General features: G+C 36.0%; 1 protein-coding gene across 4 annotated transcripts in view; it reads left to right on the forward strand.

The window, feature by feature from the left end:
* Positions 1 to 23,226, forward strand: part of DNM3 (dynamin 3) — a 563,268-nt gene extending 540,042 nt beyond the window's left edge. For 2 of the 4 annotated variants that reach the window (XM_028850447.2, XM_077999966.1), the window contains one exon: positions 23,041 to 23,226. In XM_028850447.2, the coding sequence (XP_028706280.1) occupies positions 23,041 to 23,077 (37 nt within the window). In that variant the 3' untranslated portion in view covers positions 23,078 to 23,226. Of the gene's footprint in view, positions 1 to 12,759; positions 17,690 to 23,040 lie in introns of those variants that run through there. The other 2 variants (XM_015124070.3, XM_002802065.4) reach the window with 1 other exon arrangement.
* Positions 23,227 to 24,087: the final 861 nt, after the last annotated feature.

Here is a 24,087-nt window from a genome sequence, read left to right on the forward strand (position 1 = left end):
TGTTAAATGGTATGTTTTTAACGACTTCAATGATTCATGGTATGACATTGTTCATAGCTCTTTCACCTCTAAATTTTATCCAAGCAACAAATTAGAAGAAAGGACTCCTGGGGGCTTCTTCCTTCTTCTGTGAAAGATTGGAAGCATTTTTTTTTTTTTTTTTTGAAACGGAGTCTCTATCACCCAGGCTGGAGTGCAGTGGCGTGATCTCAGCTCACTGCAACCCTTGCCTCCCGGGTTCAAGCGATTCTCCTGCCTCAGCCTCCTGAGTAGCTGGGATTACAGGCATGCACCACCATGTTCAGCTAATTTTTGTATTTTGAGTACAGATGGGGTTTCACCATGTTGTCCAGCTTGGTCTTGAACTCCTGATCTCAGGTGATCCACCTCACCCTCCCAAAGTGCTGGGATTACAACCATGAGCCACCGCACCAGGCCTAGAAGCAAAATTTAAATAACGTTTACTAGAGTTACTTTAGCCAATAAGAGCCAGGAAATTAAAAATGAAATTGTAAATGCTGCATCTTTCACTCAGAAACGTGCCTTACATGCATATCTCCAGCAATATAAGAAAAACATTGAGGATTTAGCTGATGGTTTGATGGCTTTTGCCTGCCTGTCATAACTTTATTGCTGCTCAAAGGTAGAATTTTAAAACACTCGACATTGAAATCCTTTAGCTTACTATGCCAATGTATTGTTAAGTGTTGTCTGGGGGAACCTCTGAATCTAAACACATATTTACACCCTTAAGTTGCCAAATTAAATCCATCTGGCTTACCAACTGCTGTTGCCAAAAAACTATTACACTTTTGGTGTAGCCAATATTTTAAACGTGGGGGATGGGAGGGCAGTGTTGAAAGGCATTAGATTCGATAGAATTTACATGTGCATTGATGCCACATTATTTAAGTATTTATATCAAGTTTAGATCCCATGGCAACTCTGACCAAGAAAGAACTCCTACACAAGGCAAAAAGTCTAAAGCCACTAGGTATTTAGGCAGTCTCCTCATGGCACTTTTTGCCCTGTGGCTCCTTTTCAGGCATCACAACCACACCATAGGCAAAAACCACAAATAGCAAATACTCTAATTTCTTGAATTATTTTTTAACTATTCCTATAAGCACTAGGAAATGCCCACTCCTATTTTCTGGTCAAAGTTATCAGCTCATGTGAATCGTAGAAAGAATACATTCCATCCAACGATCTGAAAATATGTTAAGTCAAAATAGCAAGTAGCAAAATTTGCAATCACTCATAATCCATAGCAAGGTAGGGTCTTCCTAATTTCAGTTGCTTAGAGACATGTAAAGTTCCAAATGTTCATAAAGTCAACTTTTTCTCCTATTGGGAATTAATTTAAACATTAGAAAACAGGAAAAGGTATAAGTACTCATCTTAAATGTGCAAGTTAATATGAAATTTAGAAATAAGCCCCATTCCTTTCCTGCTTCTTTGGTAGAAGGGCTAATGTACCAACTAAGAGAGAGAATAAGCTATAGGTCTGGATAGCCACAAACTAAATACACCCCCACAGGAGAATCCCTAAGCTTCTATGGTAATTTTGAAACTAAGAGAAAATAAGACAGTATGAGAAGGCATTATGCTGCTTTAAATATGACTTGGGAAATGGTCTTATTTTACAATCAAATATACCACTTGCTTCCATCATGTAAATATTACCAGTATTTGGTTTCAGATTTTCGTGAGGTAACATTATCTAAATTTACTGTTGGTCTGTATACTTAAATATATAAATTCATTTGCAGTATTTCATTTATCTCAAAAGATTAGTGTATATCTCATCTAGAATGAGACCTCTTATGAGAATAGGAGATGGGAAAGCCTTTTGAAGGCATTTGGCAGTCCAGAGAGTCTGCAATGAAATTGTTCCACTCAGGAATCGGTATTTATGTAAGATACATTCTGTACCATGTGTATTTTTTTGTTTATATTAGGATTATTCTCAAAGTCAATTTTAAGAGTGAATGAAATTTTTCCCTCAAGTAAATCTACCCTTAAGTAGCATCATGCTCAAGGGCCTACACCAGAAAGTCTGCCCCACTACTCTCACTATTATACCATTCACTGAGGAAAAGCTATAAAAACTGAGGAAAATGTCTACTTATTTTTTAAAACAACGAGAAATGCTTTTTGCTTTTCAGTAGTGTTGGAAAATATTTTAATAACTAAAATAATAAAACTTCATGTGAGGCAAATTCCACCTTAATTATTGCCTGTTGGGGTGGAAAAATTAAGGAAACATTAGTAAATGTGTTAACTAGAAAAACCACTGTAGTAATTTCCCGCCAAATACCTGGGTCTAAAGTCAAAATAAAATCTGTGCTTTGCATATGATTTGCATGAAAATAGACTTACAGTTTTAGCTCTAACAATAGTACCACTTAGGACTAAGATGAATGGACCAGAAAAACCCCTGTGATTCATCAGTAGACTATGATTGGCTTACTTCAATGTTCTATAGTTCAGTTTGGAATCTTTAATGAGGGATGTTGATATAATTGCTTGATTCATTTTAATATTTCAAACACTCTAAATTACTCCATCACTATCTTAATAATTAATGCCTGAAAACTCATACTTACATTGAAAATTGATTGTAAAGCACAACATCTTTGAATAACACATTGAAATAGTGTTTCTGGTGTTTGCTTAAAACTTTGGTGTATAATTGATTACATCTTATAGATTACTTTTTTTTTCCTGGTATTTTCCTCTTCCAACTTAGGACTTTTTTGCCATATGTGGCTATTTGATGTCTATTGTTCATTCACAACCTTCTAGGTGACTGAAAAACGCATGGAGTTACTCATGCCAATAATTATTGCTACTGAATTGTTCCAAAGTCTCCCTTCCTGCAGAGAAAGAAGTTTCAGTAAAATATTCTAGAGGATTACAAATAATCTTTGCAGTTCATAAATACTTTCATAGGCTCCATTGCTCTTCACAGTTTTCAGTTAGAATGTTATTTTTGTCATGAAAGTTTGCATTTATATTTCTTTTCTGTGGATTGCTTACCACTTATTAAAATTAAAATGCATTTTAAGATGAAACATTATGTACCTAGAATACTGAAGGTAGCACTGACCATTGTCTTCTGTTCAGAAAGCAATGTTGAATTAGAAAAGCAAGATTTTAGAATATTCCTTTTTACTGCATTGTCATTGCACCCTTCCTCTCTACCCTAGTCCTTCTGATCTCCCTTGTCTCTCAGATGATCCCTACACCCAATTATACAGAACAGTCTTCCTCTGGTTACTTATATCGAACACTTGCCTGCTAGCTGTGTTTGGCAGGCCAGCAGGATGAGGTAATAATCAGAAGAAAATGTTCTGGTTTATTGGCCTCATCCACGTACAACATTATTCAAAACAGTTCTCTGTGGGTGAGAACAGGGTTGCTTTGAGATCCCCTGGTCTAATGTTCTGTAGTAGTGAGGAGGAACAAAACTGTAAACTTTTTTGATCTCTTCTAGAATAATGGTAAGATAAATGATATCTGCTTGGCCCATCCTTTCAGTAATGTTTACAGGCAGTTAGATGTATGTGAAAATGAGAGCCTTTCATTTATAAACATTTTGGTTTTACTCTTTCCAAGTTCAGCCGTCTTATTAAGTACAGCCTCCATGGTCAGTACAGCAGTGTTTTCCTAAAAGCATATTTTGTGAACAATTTCTCCAGAATGATGGTAGTTTTTGTAAGACAGATGCCTAAAAGACATATGGTTTTCATAGATTTTCCGTCTAGACTAGCTTTATTTAGTGACTTTTGGTCTGAATTGGTCTAGTTAAAGTTTCTGTAGGAGCTTGTATAAAAATTTAAAATGTGGGCATACCATTAAGGTGTAAAACAAAAGTTTGACTTCTTGTTGGCAAGAGATTAAAACGGATTGGTTGAAAATTTCCTTCATGTTAAGTAATTCTGATCGTCTTATAGGCCTACTCATCTATTCCGCCCTTACAACACTGTCCAAAATGGAAAGGCTTACCCTAAAAATCCCATAACTGTTAAATTCATATACTCCTCACTGTTCTTGAGTAAATTCTTTGTGTTCCAGTTTATGTGTGTGTGTGTTAGAAAGCCCTAATTCTTTCTGCAGACTCTTTACATGGCCCAGGGGACATATGATTCTTTACCCTTTTAGCACCAATTTTTACAAACACAGCATTTCTCTCATTTAAAAAAAGCATCTGACAAGCCACTGAGTAGAAGTGACGGAACCTTTAGGAGTTTCATACTGCCTTCAACCAACAATGAAAATTCTGTTTTTAAATGCGTTTCAAATTCTTGAGCCAGTGTCAAAGACTCATTTAGAAACAATATGACATGTTCAGAGGAAAAGAATTACATCTAGTCTTGCCCAGAAATCACCCTTTTGCTCCCTCTTTTGTAAGAGCTAATACTGCAGACCAGTCCCATCTTAACTGCATCAGAAAGAGGAGGCTCGTGGAAGGGAGGAAATGTGGGCTGTTCTGTCTCCACGAGTATCATTGCTTGGCTTCCTTGGCTTCTCACGAAGCATTTAATTGGACTTAGTCACATATTTGTTCACTGACATGGCAGCCTGCAAGGCATAATGCCTCTCTGTTTTTCTCTGTTTGCTTTAAAAATTTTTGTTTTTAAAATTTGAGCTCTAAAGCATGTTAGAGCTCCTCCTGCTGGATTGAAAAAAAAAAAAACTGGGATGATTCATAAATGGTAATTCTTTTTCTTCATATTTGCCACCTGGGCAAATAGAAGTGACAGAAGCCTATCATGTGGTGCACTTAAAACTGACCTTTTAATTCATCAGGTATTAAGGTCAGGCAGAAAGAAAATGTTGATGCTACACGACTCATCTCTCAGTCTTCAAATTCCTCATGCTCTTTTTTGTTGCTGTTGTTAAAAAAAATAAAAGGAATAGGAAACGTTATTTTTCTATCAGTGTTTCTAGTTACATAGTTACCCCAAGTCACATCCCCATGCTTGAAAGGTTCTTGCTGTGTCTCAGAAAGCGACAAAAGGTTTTTTCCATCTTCCCAAAGCAGAAATGAATTGTACAGTCATATAGAGATTTGAAGTGTTGCCTTTTTCCTCCCTATGCTTTCTTCTTTTTCCTTCTTCCTCCTGAATTCCTCCTCCTTCCCAGAAGCAGACACTTGCCTCTCCCAGTAGCTAGTTCTCAGCACCTCCTTTCTTGCCTCCTCCTTCCCCTAAATGGTAGCAGTTGGCCTCTCCCTCTCCTGGTACCTGAAGTGGGAGTGACGAGATGGATCAGAAAAAGGTTTACCCCATTCACCATCAGTGGGAGTAGGTTTCTACAGCACATAAGTTTCTGGAGGTCTCTTTAGGAATAAGAGAGAAAGGAGGGGGGATGGAAGGGTGATAGGAAGAAAGGAGGGAAGGAGGGAAGGGGCAGGAAAGGAGAAAAGGAGGGAAGGAAGGAGCAAAGGAAAACAAAATCACTTGTAAATCTCTGTAAAACCACTTCCTTTCTCTGCATGCTTTCTCACACTGTATCCCTCTTGCCTTCTGCTGCTCTGCGGTTCTTTGTTTCTTTTAGCTCTTTCCTCCCCCCAGTTTATCTTCTCAACAATATAGTACAAAAGCCAAAATACTTAAAAGTTAATCTCAAAGTAATGCTTTTTAGAAATCATATTTTAATACAACTAAAAATCCTCTGTGTTACCTGTCTCATGACTTTATTAGGACTTGGGACAAAGGAAGTCATTTGGTATTTGTGATAAAGAATAAGACAACCCTTGATTTCTCAAACTTCAGTACTTTCTGGCTTTCTTTCATTTGCACATACCTTTTCTGTTCCTGGAATGCTAGTCCCCTTAACTTTCTCTGCTTTCTGGAAGTCCTTCCAACCTCTCATCCTCCTTCCAACTCTAAGCTAGGACTCCAGGTGTTTCTGAAACTCCCGAAGCAACTATTTTATCATAATCCTACTGTGGTCATGTTAACTTGTCTCTCTCCATCTCAACAAGAAACTACTTCTGGGCAGTGACTGTCTTTATTTCTGTCTCTACCTGTTAACACAGTACCTAGCACATAAGTAGGGCTTACTGAGGGGATGAAGGAATATAAAAGGAATTGACTTGCAAGCCTCAATCAAAATTTATTTTGGAACAAGCCCGATACTTATTTTAAAAACCAATTTAAACACACTTTCTTGTTCCATTATATTGAAAAGCTTGCCTGAGTGAATGTTGTAAAATTCTTTCTACAAATCGTAAACCTGAGCAGAGTTAATGTGGGTAAATCATCCTTTAAGATGCTTTTCTGCCACAACCACAGAAGTGGTTATATTAGGCACCGTACCTATGGGTGAAATCCAAGTCAGATATGTAGGACAATGTAAAGAAAGTGTGACAAAGCAGATTATATTACCATTTATTTCAGAGGCTAATTTATACAGGATATTACCTTCATCAAAAAATTGTATGTTTGTATCATCAAAAAATTGTGAACTATTTTTCTCCCTATGTTCTGATTTCAAATTCCATGAGTTGATTCATATTTTCCCAATGACATACATTATAAAATCATGGGTTCATTTTCACAGGGGAAAGAAATGCTGGCTCTAATACACAGCAATAATCATATTAGAGAATTCCTTAAATCCTTTAAGTGGGCTCCAAGTTCTGTGTTCTTTCCAGCATCTACAGTAAACTATTCTTGTATAGTATTGGCTCATTCTGTTACTAAAGCCAAAAATTCCAAAAATATGCTGAATAGCACCCTATAGTATTTCTTACAGTAAATTATAAAATATTATCTTCCATGTGGACAAAATCATGACTGTTACAGCATTTTTCTGACTTTAGCCTCATACCTTCTAGATACGTAAAACCTATTTGTTAAATAAATGCCCAAAATGAGAAGTAGAATGCAAATACATTGCTAAAATTTAAAATACAATGTCCCAAAGTTTGTTCTCTTAGAGCAGACATTCACAAGAAGAAGTAGGGGTCCTTCATCATAGCTGCCTTCCATTTTACCTAGAGGTGTGCTCCGACCCAATTTATCTTTGGGCCCATTCACACTCATTGATCTACCACTTGGGACACTGCTCTCAGCAGGTGCTATGGAAAGCTGCAAGAGGTGTAGGAGTAATCTCGGTTCATAGAAGGTTTTGAATATTGTTCAGATGATAAGATATGCATGCACACCTAAAACTTTAAAAAAAAAAAAAAAGATGCAAGCATTAAATGATTCAAGAGGGTCATTGAGAAGTAAAGCATTTCAATTCCTAAAAACACAGAAAATGGTTTTTGTAGATAAAACCCTTCATTTTTTTAATCATAAATAAGTTTAAAAAATGGTAGGCAAGTTGCTATCAGATTCTAGTGGCCCTTGGAAACTTGGGATGTATAACTCTCCCTTGATCCTAGGTGTATGTAAACTGAATTTTGAGAGTTATATTTTAAACTTTCAATTATAATTTATAAGTAAAACTTGCAGTGTAAAAGAAGCTATTGCATATCCTTTTAATGCAAATAACTACCCTTTTAAGCAGATATCTTCTCTAAAAATGTCAGTCTTCGTATATCTTTTTGAAGCCTTTCTTTTAATTTGGGTCCACCTAACTAATTATGTTGGACTTCAATCCTACCCTCTCCAAAGATTAGAATTTGGAATGCACATTTAGAGATGCTTACCTTCTATTTATTTTCATAAGCAAATACAAGCTTCCCTAAGCAAGTAGTAGTTATTCTTCTGGTAATGACTAACAACAACAACAACAAACACTATAGTGCAGTATCTTGGTCTTTACAACATAAGGCTAAAACTGCTTTCACCCATGCTTAAGTCTAATTCCCAAAGGTATCAAAGTGTTTCTACAATATTTCTTCATCCTTCTTAAGATTTTCCAGCACTTTCTCTTTTTGTTTTTACTTTACCTGGCAAGTAAATTGAATTGCTAATAAAGCAAAGTAAAAATCTTTTTTTTACTGAGCAGTGGTTTCAAAGCATAATCCCAGGACCAGCAGCATGTGGGAACTTGTTAGAAATATCCTACCCCATTAGAAACGTTGGGTGGCACCCAGCAAGCTGTGTTTTAACAAGGCTTCCAGGGAATTCTGATGCAAGGTCCAATTTGAGAACCATTGCCTAGAGCATGTCAATCTAACTGCCCAGTAGAAAGAATTCTGCACTGGAAGTCATGAGATCTTAGTGCAAGCATAGGAACGGAAGAAGAATGAGCTACATAGGCCCATTCTGGCTTACACATTTACCAGTCAGATAATTCCTGCTTCCCATCCTAAGGAGAAATAAGGGCAGGGACAGAAAGACCAATCCATTTCACAAATCAGTATTATGCTAGCTGGAGGCAAGAAGCTAGAGGAAAGGTGGTTTTCACACCCACCCCACAAACTGATACATCAAAGCAGTTTGCCCTATTGAGGTCTCCCTTAACTCCTGTTAAAATGGGCCTCTTATCATGAACACTCAGGACCAGCTAATCCAAAGAAGAGCAGATGAAATTTTAGTTCTTCTATTCTTAAAAGACAATAAAATAAGGCAAGAAAACAATGATGCATTCTTCTCTCTTATCGGTAAAGCCAGTTTCTCCCCCACAATGCCACCCACCCTGCATGAGCATTTGACTTTCTTACAAAATTTGTCATTGTCCGCAATACTGCAAACAGTCCATCCCTGCAGCTACAAATACAACTTCAAGTATTACATCTTTCCCTTTGATTTGAAAGAAGAAACTTGGCTCTTCTATGTAACCATAAACCGCCCACATACAACACAGTGTTTCAATAAATACTAAGTGATACAAGATGCTCCATTTCAATATAATGCCTTACTTAATGAAGCTCATCACTAAACAAAGCAACTGAGGAAAATTTAGTACAAAACAATAACTTTGCTTTCCCCAAAACAAACTGTCTTGTGAGGTGAATGTCTTTGGAAACTCTTTGAATGGTTAGAAGCTGGACCAATGAAATGAACTTTAACAGTAAACTTTAAATGTTTTCTGGTGTTGAAGTTGGCAAACATCTTAGCGTTGCATATTAAGAAAATTCACCCTGAATTGCTTTCTAGTAGGGTTGTACATACAGATTTTTGTTATTGTTTTAGAAAAAAATAAAATGCTTATTTCTTCTGCAAGGGTTAGTGAGGAGCTCTTTAGGATTTTTAATTACTAAGTACATATATGGGTTCCTTTAACTGAAACTAGGCATATTTCCAAGATATCATAGTTACTTTGAGAGAACATGAACATTTTATCTTTTATTCTTTTAATTATTAATTCACCATCTAGCTATGCAGTGCCTATTGAATGCATGTCCCTAGGGACATCCTTAAAGCGCTCATAATGAATAAGTTATCCTGATTGATTGATTGATTTGGGAAAAAACAATACTATAAACCACAGGCCATGCTAAGTTATGGGACATGGTAGTGAATAAGACTAACAATAGACCTGGCACATAGCAGAACCATATGTTCTCCTCATCTCCTGTCCTGACTTCTTTCTGCAACTGCCTACTACTATTGTCCTCTTGTCCCAGCCACATAGTCCAAGGATTAAAGCACATATTAATGAGAATTTACTGTGCCATAAGAGTACTTAAGTCTTTCTATTCTCTATCCACACCATTGAATTCTTCCCTTCAGTCACCATCATTTAAGTTCCAGTTTTACTCATTATAGACCTACATTCCCTTACTTCCAAGTTTTATATGCAGCAGTTACAATCATGTTTGCCATTACTTTGACCACATTATTGTATTTTCAGACTTCCCAGAGTGTATTCTCAGACTCCGAATTATAAAATTTTGCCCTATTTTTCCACTTAAAATGGAGTACTATAACAAAGCTACTTGCATATTTGTTTTATTCCACTCATCTTCCATTCTGAATAGATGCTGAGCTCTTTAAAGTCATGTAGCATGAGGCAGTCCACATATTAGATGCTCAATAAATAATCTCTGCAATATATAACTGGAAGTCTTGACATACATCATCTAGTCTGATTGTACAATTTGGCAACTGGAGCTAGAATCCACATTTTCTAACTTCTGATCCAGGACTCTTTCTATGTAAACATAGTACCCAAACATAAGCTTCTGACAAATGCCTTAGAAGTGTAGCATCCTTGGCCTCACTAGACCTACTCACCTTGATCTAGCCTAAACTCTAGCCTAGTTAAACATCTTGTTTAGGCACTTTTCAGTCATTTCTTCATTTGTCCATTATTCAACAAATACTTAACCACTGCCTTCTAATCACATTGTACCAAATGCTGAATATATGTAATAAATGCAAAATATGTAGTCTCTTTTCTCAAGGAATTTTGAATCTATTTGGGGGGCACTGGTAATAATCTAATAAATAAATACATAATCACAAACAGGGTTACTTGCTATGAGAGACACAAACATGAAGTAATAGAGGAAGGCAGAGTAAGTGGGGAAAACTATGGGATGGTCCAGAAGGACTGAGGAATAACAGTTAAGCCAAGAACAAAAGCATCAAAAGAGAAGTCAGTTTCATTCCTTTCTCTCTTGGCTACAAGCCTTGATACAAGCTATTACATATTCATGAAACGATTTCCAATCCATCATGCCATGCTGTATCCTACTTCTCACTGAATTTGTAGTCTAAAATCAACTTTTTAATTTAATGAAATCCCCTAATTAATTCCATTATCAAAACTTCTGGTAGAATTTCCCTCCTTAAAGTTCAAATTCTGGCCATTTCTCTCCTCCCACCAGTCAACTGGTTAATTGCTAAGAATATATAGGGTACATGATTATTTGTCAAACTCCCTGAGGGCAGGAGGCTTATTATTTGGTATTTATTCCAAATATCTACTAAAGAACTGAGCAGTCAGATACTTTAGAGTCGCTAAAGATATCAATCCTACATGTCACTTTAGCTACTTTGTTTGTTTTTTTTTTTTTTTTGCTATGGCCATGATTTACTCACAAATATCCTTGTATTTATAAGACCAATGGATATCACAAGCATTCATTAGTTATTTCTTGATTCTAGGAGGAACTTTCTTTCATTCAGTTATCAAACATTCAGTGACTGAATGACAAGCAGTGAGCTAGATACTGCAGTTACATGAAGATGATTAAGACATAGCTCATTTCTAATCAGTGAAGATAATATATAAGCCTAATTAGAGTTCAGTGTGATGACTAATAATAGAGATTTGTTGAGATACTGTACGAACAACTGTATCAGGACAGGGGAAGGCAGGTCAGAGAAGACTTCACTGAAGTAAGTCCTGAATGATTAATTAGTAGTCTCAGAAGATGACCAAAATGACACTGAGAATGTAATTACATGTATGAAACAAGTTCAGTGGGTGTGACCTGTGGCCTTCAGAAACTTCATATCAAAGATGAAAATTATGCAGATTCAAGATTCAGGACATAAGTTAAACATATATGGCCATTTTAAATGAAAATAAGGCTGGGTACCATGGCTCACACCTGTAATTCCAGTGCTTTGCCCCTCCCTAAAGAAAGATTTCCTTTAAAGCCTCTTAAACATTTTTCAAGTGCATGAGGTAAAAGGAACTCTACTAATATCTATGAGTTTGTGCCTAAATCGTTAATGTTTTCACCATTAATCAACAATATCTCTTCTGCTTTGATTTTTCCTTGACTGTGTAATTTTTTATAGTTCCATGATTTTTCATCAACATTTCATAATTGCTTTCTTACATTTTTCTAACTTTACTTCTTCATATCTGAGAAAGGACATTCAATTTGATCAATTTAGAGTTTCTAATACAGAAGAAAATTTTATGACTATAATTCCAGAAGGAGTCTTTCTGAAAAAATCAGTTGCAGAGTTTTATCAAAAAGAAACATTTCAATTTATAGACTTTGTCAAATTTGTGGGGGTATAAAATGACTACCCAAGATACCACATATGAAGTCAAGTACACAAATACACTAAAAAACTTATTAATATATTCAGTAAATAAATGTAGAAGCTTGAGGAATAAATAATATAATAATAAGTAATAAATAATATTGCTTAGTAATGTTGAGACTCTCAAATACAGTAATATTTCATTATCTCAAGTACGTTTGCTCAGTAAACTCAGCTACCAGAAACATCACTGCCAACTAGAAAGTGAGTAATACTACTATTAGTAATACTAAAATCTTTAAGACCCAAAATAGGAACTAGAGCTCCTGCAATTTAAACAGGCACTCACACTAAGCCTATTTACACTTGCTACAGAGAACTCTAAAAGCCTTGCTTTTCTGATTTTTAGTGCTCTGCAAATTACAAGCATAATATAGAACAAACTGGAGAAAGTTATAAAGGCGATGAGAACTGATAATATCCTGAAAGAAAAAGAAGAGGAAAATTATATGTGAGAAATAAAAATTCAAAAACCATCATTGTCTGAAACAATATACTTTATTAGTTCCTGAGTTCATTCTATGTAATTATCATATTATATTGGCTAAGATATGTGCAGTATGTTTCAGATGGCTTTCAAATAGTTTCATATTTCTTATTAGTATTAGAAGGAATGACTTCAGTTTTGAGAAAGATTTGCATATGAAAAAATACGTAATTTTCATTAAAACTACTAGATAAATGAAAGGTGACAATGTTAAAATCATTACAGATCGTAACCACTTCTGCTGGCCTGTATGTGCATGAGCATGTGTGTAATGGCTCTTTCTCAGTGTCCTTGGAACAATGTTCTGCTAGATATTCTACTTGTTTCTTTACCTTTCTCTTTCTCTCTTTCTAGCCGGAGACCACCCCCATCACCAACTCGTCCCACTATAATCCGCCCACTAGAATCCTCCCTGTTAGACTAAATGAAGTGTCTGGCATGGCAATTAATCACTAATGAATTATGCGAAAGCAACATATGTGATAACCATTGCAGTAAATCATGAGTAGTCGCATGTGTGGACATCAGTAGGCAAGTAACCAGTTTTACTAATGCGTTCATCACTCATCTTCATTGCTCATGGTACGTCAAACCTTCAGGGTTTGACTTGAAAACTGCTGACCTTTAGCGGCTTTATATGTTGTGCTGACCAAGGTAGGTTTGTATAGCAGCCCTATACTTTGGGGATCATTTGCCTACCATGGCATATATTTGAAATTGCTTTGGACAAGTTTTCTAGGCTATCTACCAGGTAGCTCATGAAATATAATTATTCAAATATGAGAGAGTGGGCTTAGACCTAAGCCATACATATTTCTTTTCCCACATTCTGTTTAGGATGAGAGTAATTCTGTTGTCTACCTTGAATGCTACTACCTACTCCATAATTGCCTATTTAGCTCCTCTTTTCTTCCTTTTTATGTCATAAGACTGCTAGGAAGTGATTTTTTAAAATTAGGACTCCTTAAGAATAAACTTTTCCAGAAGCACGAGGTAGTTTGCAAAGGAAAAGTCTGCACTGTTTGCTCTGAAGAGCTTCTCCTCATTCCAATGTGTTTTGCTTCATGCTAGAAGCATATGCAACAGTGAATAAAAGCTTCTTTTTTTGTTAATCAGTCAATACATTTGGCTAATTAGTTTCAGAGTTCAAGGAAGAAGCAAAATATCACATCTCTAGAAGTGTTAGGAAAAATGTAATTTTTTTCTTTACTTATATTAACCTCATGGTGGATTACATTGAAGGCTGACATGGATAATGTTTACTTTTCTATTTGCTCTAATTTTTGGCATAGCTAACTACACTTTGATACTAACTCCAGTTTTACTATTATTATTTTGGTTGGAGAAAAAAATCACTCTTTACATGCTAATTTGTAATCATGATATGTAAGAATTTATCCTACCTTTGAAACAGGTTCAGTGTAACTTTGTATCCATTATAGGCTTTCTTAATAAATCTTGAGGCTATGGGATAATCACATTTAAAGAATGCTTCCTGAAATGAAGTCAGTAGAAGATGACATGGGATAAGAGCAGAGCTCACACTTTTACAGTTGTAGTATTTCAAAGTCCCTATCCAGGTCACTCCAGAAAAGGGTACTGAAACATCGAAATCTAAAGCAAATTTGCAATTTCTTAAGATTTCTAAAATTTACCAGAACAGTTTAGCCTGGGGGTTAATAGTTCAGTATTGAGGCTACATTTTGGACTACTTAGGACCAGATGATTCACATGTAGGAAACAGCCAGAAGCCAACTGGAATTTTTGTGTGCTAACTGTTCCCAGACAGCAGAGCAAGTATTCACTGAGTATGGGTGTCCCATGACACTATTTCATATTCTACAGAAGTAAATCAGGTTTCACCAACTGAAATGTCTCCCTTTGAAAGTAGCAAACATGATTTGTATGTTAACTTAACTTTCATTTCCTGTGTAGTTTATACCCAGAGCAGATACTCATAAAGTAAAAACTTTTAACCATTATTAAAAAGAGAACTTGCTATGTTGAGTGGTGTTGTATTGACCTTCTTCTAAAGGCTTACAGCTAGCCCATTTATAATTGGTAAAAATCACAAAATACAAGATTTACCTAAAGGTCATTTCAACTTTTAAGGTTACAAGTGATTGTATAAAAACATCACAATCCTAAATCCTCTCGTATCTCACCCCAAACCCCAAACTGGGGGAAAAAGTTAACTCTTTGTGAGTGGAACCAATGTGCAAGATACATACTACATTTTAAAAATAGTGTCTCAGCTAAATGGAAAAAATGTTAAGCAAACATCCATAGTAAAACAAATAATCTTCAGTGAGATATTTTTATAAAACTTCTTGTTTTTAGGATTCCCTTTGCTTCTTCCTTTGAATTCTCTAAAATAGGCAGCTAACAGATTATATACTTCAGGGTTTGGCTTTGTGCTAAATGTGGTTTTGTGTTTTGCTGTATTTCAAAATTTTCCTTCTGTTAAAGGAAAATATTGTGAATAACCACTGGTGTGTTCTTAGATCAGCACAAACCATGTCAAAAAAAAATTGGAGATTTTTTTTTCCAATTTTCCTTCCACTGATGTTAGGCGGTAATAAACAATGGCATTTGTCATCTTTGGCATTTGCTTTTAGATTATAGTCCCACAGTTGCACCGCCCCAATTGTCTACCTTTGTGGGTACAGTTTTGTTCTTTACTCCTAAGTTATTTCTAATAGAACCCAGCCTACTCTAGAATTTCAGCAGTGACACTGGAGAATTTTAATTTGCTGCAGTGCTATGTCATATTATTAGTATGAATCTCATTTCCCAAAGGGTTTGTATTCTGCTAAAAGGAGATGCCAATGTTGAATGAAGTCTGAAACTCTAGGATGTGCATAGGTTGACGTGCAGCATGCACACCAGGCCTTAAGATGGGAATGTAGCTTAATGAGCTTTCTGTTTCCCATACCATTTCTAATCTTTTGTGTAATTTCCTCTTAACTGATTGCTCTGATATTGTAAACACAATAGATGTAGCTCTATCATGTCTAGCATAATTTAAAAATTCAGTGTTTTTAGGATTTGGGAAAATAAACTATAAATGTTTATTTGATAGGTAAATATAGTTTTATTGTCACATGCTAAATCTTGCATGCATAATGACTAATTAAAATAACCATTTACTCAATTATGGACAGATTATTGAAATAGTATTGATTCAGAACAAGTATATTGCATTTCTAAAAAAACATCTACCAAGGTTACTCGTCTGAATATTGCTTTTAGCCGTGTTTTATAACATAGACGAGAAGTAGGGTCTGTTTATTAGCAAATTTCCTATTTGTTCCAATACAAACTCACTTTATTCTAAAGTATATTAATGAAACCAGTTCCTGTGATGTAACTATAAGCCTTCTGGACTTAGAAGTAAAAAGTGGTCACATAGATTAATTTTGTGACTTTTTAGTATAGACTTCGTAGCCATAATTCTCAAATATGAAATGGGACCTAATACCAGTATGTGATACACACTGATGTTTTCTGTGTACAAACACATTTTCTATGCATGTGTCTCTGTGTATATGATATGGACCTAGTAAATATGTTTCTGTAAGTATGTGTATTTTATGTCCATTTGAGTAGGTAGGTTTAAAAATACTCGTTAAAATGCCACAAGCATGAGTGTGATTGTATGTGCATTGTGTGTATATATATAAATATATGTATATGTATGGTTGTAAATATCTATGTATACATGTACTTAGTACGTGTAGTATCAGGATATTTTTTAAACTGTGATAATACAACAGATAGCTTTGGATGATCTGCCATAACACGTGGTAACAATGGTTCATTTCTCATAACATATATGAAGGATACAACATTTTCTAACTCCAGATTGTTGTCATTTTGAGAGGTATAAAGCTCATAATTACCATGGCAACATGGTTATGTCCATAGACATTTATATCTGAATCCACAGCACTTCTATCTAAGAAGGAATTACCTTTGACAATATTTTTGGGGAAGAAGTAAAATCTGGAGACCGATCTTTAAGATCTCTAATTGGAATTATAAATTATTTTTGGGTTGCTGAGCTGAATCTTAAAAAGCTAAGTTGATATATATAATCATTTTTCCTCTATGGTAGAAGTAAAAAAAATAAAGGGACACAGCAACATTAAAGTAGTGGATTTTTCTGAGTAAATTTGCTGAAAATGTAAGGGAGAAGCTCTCTAATACTTGGAGGTAGGTCATCCCCTTTTTCAGGTAAACATTTTTCGTTTGGCAAATGGCATAATTATTTGAAAGTAACAGGAATCTCCTCAGAATGAAGAATAAAGCCTAATAGGCCTCTCACTGTTGAACGCATGAAAGAAGATAGTGTATGAGTCTGAAGCCATGAGTTTTGTATCATTTCAATTAGAAGACTACTAGCTGTGAGCTCAGAGGTTAATGTAAATGAATCTAGATGATTTTGGAGAAATGATTATTAGTTCACCAGATCACTCATTATACGTTCTAAAAAGCTCAAATGTGTCTTCTAGATACTCTTACTCATCCTGTCTAATTGGTATGTTTAAAATTATGTGGTGCTGTGTAGGTGAAACTTTAAGAATATTTTTGAAGCATATGTAATATATGCACTGCTATTTGTGTGTGTGTGTCTTTGTATATATGTAAGAGTGTGTGTATGTGTGAGAGCAAGAGAGAGGAAACTCAAAGAGGAGTGCTTGTCTTAAGACCTGTTCATACTGGTATATTGGTGAGACTTCTCACCTCTGGTCGGAAGTTTCACACATAGCTTAGCTCAAGTCATTAATCTCTTTTTAATTTTTACTCTTGAATTCCTTAAACTTCGCTCATTATGAAATGTTTTAAAATTATGACAAAAATTACTGTAACCTCTTGCCTTGTCTGCTACCAGTTTGTTAAAAATTATTCCCCCCAACCAGTAATTCCACCACTATTACTTGATTTGTGTTTTATTTCCTATGTAACAGCCTTTGTTTCGCTTGCTTGTCTAATTTTACTTTCCCTTTTTTGGGTCAAATTTTTCTTTTGCTTTTTTTGAAGAAGGAATATACAGAAGCAAAATCTTGTCTTCTCTGTTGATTCTTTAATTAACCTGAGCCGGATACTTTCCACTGTCTTCTTGGCACTTTCAGGATTTCTTAATGCTGATATATGGACTCTTAGAATGGAATTTTTGAAGAAAAATCTCAAAGCCTGTATCATTCTTGAAGGTCACATGTACCTATTGTGAAAATGTGAAGCTGTATTTCTGAAGCTGAAATAAATTATAACATTTGAAGGACCCCTTTTCCTCATTCTTGTATATATTTGAATCATGTCTATGCATTTCAGTAATACCTGAGACTTCTAAATACTCATAGCTCTTGTGATTAAACTGTCCCAGAGTTAACAAAGTAAAGAATGATAGCATTTTGTGTTTCTGTCATTAACTTGGAGAAAGATGGGATTGTTAAAGGGAACAAATTGGATAAATCAAGGCAGGAGAGTGGGAGACATTGTGTTTCCGATTTGATGTCATTATTGGAATAGATTGAAGAACACAAACCTTAGCGGGAGGGTATGATGTGACAGATGCCAAGAAGCACCATGACATTTTGCTGTTGAAAATGAAGCATTTATTTAAAAAATTCTGGGAAATGGAAGGAGGAAAGATGGTGTGCCCAAATGTTAGGTCCACAGAAGGCATTTCTTATAGCAAATATTTGAGTGTCTGACCCAACAATTAGCCTCTGTTCTTTTGTTCACTGGGCATAGAGGAGAATTTGCCGAGTCTCGCTCTGTCGCCCAGGCTGGAGTGCAGTGGCGCGATCTCCTTTCACTGTAAGCTCCGCCTCCCGGGTTCACGCCATTCTCCTGCCTCAGCCTCCCGAGTAGCTGGGATTACAGGCGCCCGCCACCACGCGTGGCTAATTTTTTGTATTTTTAGTAGAGACGGGGTTTCACCTTGTTAGCCAGAATGGTCTCGATCTCTTGACCTCATGATCCGCCCACCTCGGCCTCCCAAAGTGCTGGGATTTAGGCGTGAGTCACCACGCCCGGTCCAGTTTCCCCAGTTTTAAGAGAATGTATTCAGAAAATGAAAGAATGACACAACTTTGTCCTAATTTTGAGTTTCCAGAGAATAGAGGAAGACTCTCTATTACTAATAGAGTTTTGATGACAAGTCCCTTATCAATTGATATATTCCCAGATTGTGCCATCTAAATGCAGAAGACAAAAGGGGATAGGAGGAGAGAGATGTTGGTTTATTTTCTTTCTGCGATCAGGACATGCTTATTATGAAAAAATGAACTGGACAGATTGTTGTGTTAATTTACTGTTTCCTGTGGAATTTCTTTCTCACATCTATACATCTTCCATGAGTGGAACATCTATACCTTCAAAGGAAGCTTCTTACTGGAAGATTCTGGATGAGAATCATGCTGTGTACTTGTGTTCTGTTTATTTTAACTGCATGATTTTGAAGTATGTTAATAATATATTCAGAATAGTTTCTAAAGGTAATTTCCAAAAACAAACAAACGTATTGTAACTATTTCATTTGACCATTTTTCATTTGTGTTTTAAATAGCTCTGGCATTGGTGTAAACATACGCTCAATCTGTTTCCAAGATTTTTGTTTTTCTGATGGAACCTTTAAATTTCATATTGAGAAACGTGTTTGGTATTTGGGTTAGATTGACCTCATGCTTTGCTTCTAAGCACTTCAACACACACCTGGCATAGCCACTTTTCAGACCTGTTACTAGTATTTTTTTACATTTTGGCAGCCTAATACTTAGAATACATACAAGAGATATTGGCTAAAACTACAACCTTAATTCAAAATTTCTCAAAGTGCATTCCATGAGATCTTAATAAGTTTTACATACACATACACCAAGCATTTTTTGGCCAAATATGCTTGAGAAATAATGACTAAAAATCAAATGTTTCTTTATTGAAAGACTTCACAGAAGCCTTAAAATCAGACTGCATTGTGACTCTCCAAAAAAAGAATAATGTCTACATACTTCTCAGACTTATTTGACCATCGAACATCTTACAGAACTAGTGTCCTGAGGCACATGCCTTAGGAAACTGCTTCAGTGGCTTTAAGCCAGAGGAAAACCATCGAGTGTGATTTCCTCAGTACAGACTCTCACTAACAAAAAGTTGGATGATAAAATCAAATCTACTACTCAGGAGGCTAAGGCAAGAGGATCAGTTCAGCCCAGGAGTTTGAGACCAGATTGGCAACATAGCAAGACCTCATCTCTTTAAAAAAAAAAAAAAAAAAGTTTTATTTAGTTGGACATGGTGGCTCATGCCTGTAGTTCCAGCTACCAGGGAGGCTGAAGCAGGAGGATCACTTGAGCCCAGGAGTTTGAGACTGCAGTGAGCTATGATTGTGCCACTGCACTCCAGCCTCAGGAGCAGAATAGGACCCCACCATCTCTTAAAAAAAGAAAAAGACCAAATGTAAGAGCAACAAGAGCTCTCAACTAAGGGCAATTCATCTGGAGCTCTGGTACTTTGTCAAAGCAGTATCTGACTCTTAAGGAGGAAAGTCACATTGGAACAGGTGGCACAAAAGCAGTTTAGAGGCATACATGCATTGAGTCTTAATGACAGACTTACGTAGGATTCAGATAATTTTATACCTTACCTTTTCTCTCTGACTCTCCAAAAAAGAGATTATTTAAATTACCTCCATGATATTATTGTGAAGGAAGGGATCCAGGTTGATTTAAGATTAATCATCAGAGAAGAATATTGAAGAATACCTATTCCTATTGCGTTTCTTTCCTCCCTTTCCCAAGCCTTCAGGCTCACTCACTGCTCTGGGTTATTCACTTACCTAAATGATGAGCAAAGAAAGCAAACAGAGCATTTTTTATGAGGTTTTTTTTTGTTTTTGTTTTTGTTTTTTTTTGACAGAGTCTTGCTCTGTTGCCCAGGCTGCAATGCAGTGGTGTGATCTTGGCTCACTGCAACCTCTGCCTCCCAAGTTCAAGTGATTATCATGCCTCAGCCTCCCCAGTAGCTAGGATTACAGGCACGTGCCACCATGCCCAGCTAATTTTTGCATTTTTAGTAGACATGGCATTTCACCATGTTGGCCAGGCTGGTCTCGAACTCCTGACCTCAAGTCATCCGCCCACCTCAGCTTCCAAAAGTGTTGGGATTACAGGCATGAGCCACTGCACCTGTCCTTTATTGTGAGATTTTAACAGAAAAGAAAAAAGCTATAAGAAAGACTTTCTCAGAGATCTTGCCAGAGGAATGTCACCATAAGACCAAATTGCATCATTGACATAAAGCCAAAAAAAAGTGGGTAATTCATCATTCTTGTTAATAATTAAGCATTTTATATATAAATTACGCCCATGTTCCAGATACAGCTTTTGCAATCTCCTTTGCCTGTTTTGGCCAAAACATTCTGCTTTGAAGTTATTTTTCAAAATGCTTAAGAAAATATAACCTGAAATTAGAGTCTTGATTAGGTAAATTTGCTTATATGTTGAATACTAGGATGGTGAGCTTAAGAATTTGTTAGCAACTCAGTATTCCAATTTAGTACTGCAACTTTCATATGGGAGTGGCAATTGTATGAGGTACCTTTGTAGCTCTACATGTAAAAAGTCCAAATATTTGCATCACTTGCCTGTAAGCATTTCGGCACTGTATAAGTAATATAAAAATTATGCAAAAGAAAAAGCAAAAACCCCAACTGCCCATATCTTCAATAGAGCTCATTTTGACCCAGTAAATGGTATCATCATCAACAATGCTTTTTCAGCAATGAAAGGAAGGGTAGATACAGTAAAGTGAGGATGAAAAGAAAAAGCTGTCTGAGGATATAAATGTCCCTGATGTTTCAAGCAAACATTCTAGCTGTCAGTGGAATATATTCCAAGACATAAAGTTTCTGATCCTGTTTCTGGATCAGAACACCAAACTAGCTCAAACAGGAAAGTGTTTTGGCATATGCTAACAGAATGTCGCTTCAGCACTGTGGACTTGCTGTTCAGTTTAATGGCCCACCTCCCCACCCTGCTGAGGTCATTAAAGTGTTCTAAAGCCCCTTCAGAACTCAAAAATAGTTTCTGTTTTCTGGGCAGGTGATAAATCTCATTGAGCTCGACAGAAATTTAATTACACTTTCTTCATGAAAACACCAGGGATACCCATTACCTGGATCTCTAAAGCTAAAGCCTTGGAGACCCCCTAGCCCCCGCCCCAGCCCTGAAGTTGAAAGGTTAGGTACCAATAACAAGTTCTCCATCATTTAAATGGATGGGAGGCCTCTTTAGTGTAGTCAGCTTAAACTGGACTCAAGAAAAATTGATTTTGGACTTTGGGGAAGGTAAGATCATTTTTTACCCCTGCCCAGAAATAGACCAGTCAGTTTGGCTCCACTGACATCTCATAGAAAATGAAAAAGAAGTTTTTCTGTTTTTGTTTTTGTTTTTTTATAGACTTCATTGCTCCACTCACTGAAGTGTAACAAGAATAAGATGGAAGTGAGTATGTTGTTGAACACCTAGATAAGAAGTCCAAGAGAGGAGGGTCTTGAGATAACCTCACCATTCTACAGCTTGCTATAATGTTGAGTTCATTAATGGTTTGCTTAGAAAGGGGAAATTAAAGTGTAGACTTCTGCCAGAAACCAGAGGGAAAGCTTTATTTGGCCTGCTGTTTTCCTACTTACAAAGCTTTTCATTGCAATGTAGCATTTACTGTATTTTCTCTAGCTGCAAATCATCTCCCTGTTGAACACAAGAAAGGCTGATGGCAAGTGAAGCACAACTTGGACCCTCATTTCATTATCCATAGGTCTGATGAAATGCAAGCCAGCCTAGGGAAATGGAGAAAGATCTGGCAGACCAGATGTCATTTACCCTTGGCCCACTTCAGAATAAATCAGAATTACGGTTATAACTAGCTCTTAGACAGAGGGAAATCCTAGAAAATCCTGGGGTCGCCATGGACCAGACCTAGCCTCCTGGTTTCCCTAGGCCTGAATCCAGGCTATTACACACCAGGACTACTCACCTGGAGCAAATTCTTATTTACAAATCCTTTTTTTCTGAGATCAACCTCTGGCATTCTCTGCATTGTGATTACATTGTTCATTTGATCCCTTGACACCACCTTCTAATTTAACTCACTTAAAAAAAAAATTTCACCTGCCATTGGCTACGTCAACTCCCTCTCCCCCATGGAGATTTCACAACGTTCATTGAAATCTTTGGAAATAACTGAGTGTCACAAAATCAGGATTGAGAATCAAATACTCAAGTTATAAAGGTATTTGGCTTGGGGACTAGTCCCAGTTCTCCCGAATAAGAGTGCATGGATTTATCATTCCACGGTGCAAAATAAGAAGCTTTTTGAGTGAGCTCAAATTGCTCATACCTAGAACATTGCTAGTAGCCAGGAAAAGTCCTGGGAACTGCTAACTTAGCCATGTGATGTCCTTTCATTTCCTTTGCATGTCTGCGTGTTTTTGGGTGTGATTTGAATTTGACTTTTGTGAGCTATTTGTGCATGCTATTATTTGGGTTTATTTTATAATTTAAACATTGTTTTCTTCCTCTGCATCTGTGTCTTTCTTTTTGTTATTTTGTTTTGTTTTGTTTTTACTAGGCGGCCCCCTCCTGCAGTTCCAGGACGACCATCCTAACCCCCATCATTCATCTCCTTTTGTTTCCAACAACATGTCTATCCATGGTATTTAAAAGCTTTTCGTTTGCACTATATGTTGTATGTACATAAAAACTTTTATTTTTCATCCATGTCTATAATAAAAACAAAGTTTATTCTATATAAAAATGAAGTGTGTTCTGTTTCTCCTTTTAAAGAAGACCTAAATTTTAAAAAGAATTTGTTTCAACTAAAACAAGGTAAGGTGAATATATTATGTGTTCCTCTAAGCTGCTTAATTCAAAAGTTCTTAAAGCATTGTGATTTAAGATGGTCTTTTAGACTAATAATCTACCTTCAAGTGAAATTTCTGTCCAATAGAAGAATAAAAAGAAAAAGAAAAATTATGGATGTCTAGAAAAGACACAGAAGACTAAATAATTCCAATCCACCTCCAGGAATCCCATTTTTACTTATTATTGCACCAAAATATTTTTTCCTATTTTTATTGTTTTTCTAAACAGTCTTAGAGGAGATAAAATGTAAGATCATGGAAGAAACTGTAGAGCTAAAACACATAAACCTCATAAATTCTATATCGCAAATTCAAGGGAGAAAAACCATATCATTCAGAATAAAAGTACAAGGCAAGGACATGTTCCCACCTTGAGAAGAAAGACTCTTCATGATGTCAGTAAAACACTAGAAAAATGGAATCCATACAAGTTTGAAGGAAAAGGGAACTTTTTATTCCTCTATCCTCAAATCATAATTCTAACACTAAAATTTTAATCTATAATTTTTTAACAAGCATCCCAAAGATGTATCCAAATAAAATGTTTATTATTTAGGTAATATAGTACATTCCACCAAATATGTGATTGGAAGCCTTCCCAAGGGTTTAAGATTGAATTCAGAATTTTATTTTTTGAAAATTTGTGTGGCCTAAAATAGAACTTAAAAGTAGTCCTTCTCAAATGAGATCAGTTCTGAATGTGCTCCCCTTCAGCATATTAAGATAGAAAACTACGTGACAAGAGAGTCAAAAAA

This window comes from Macaca mulatta, chromosome 1 (assembly GCF_049350105.2).
Source record: "Macaca mulatta isolate MMU2019108-1 chromosome 1, T2T-MMU8v2.0, whole genome shotgun sequence".
Taxonomy (NCBI): Eukaryota; Metazoa; Chordata; class Mammalia; order Primates; family Cercopithecidae; genus Macaca; species Macaca mulatta.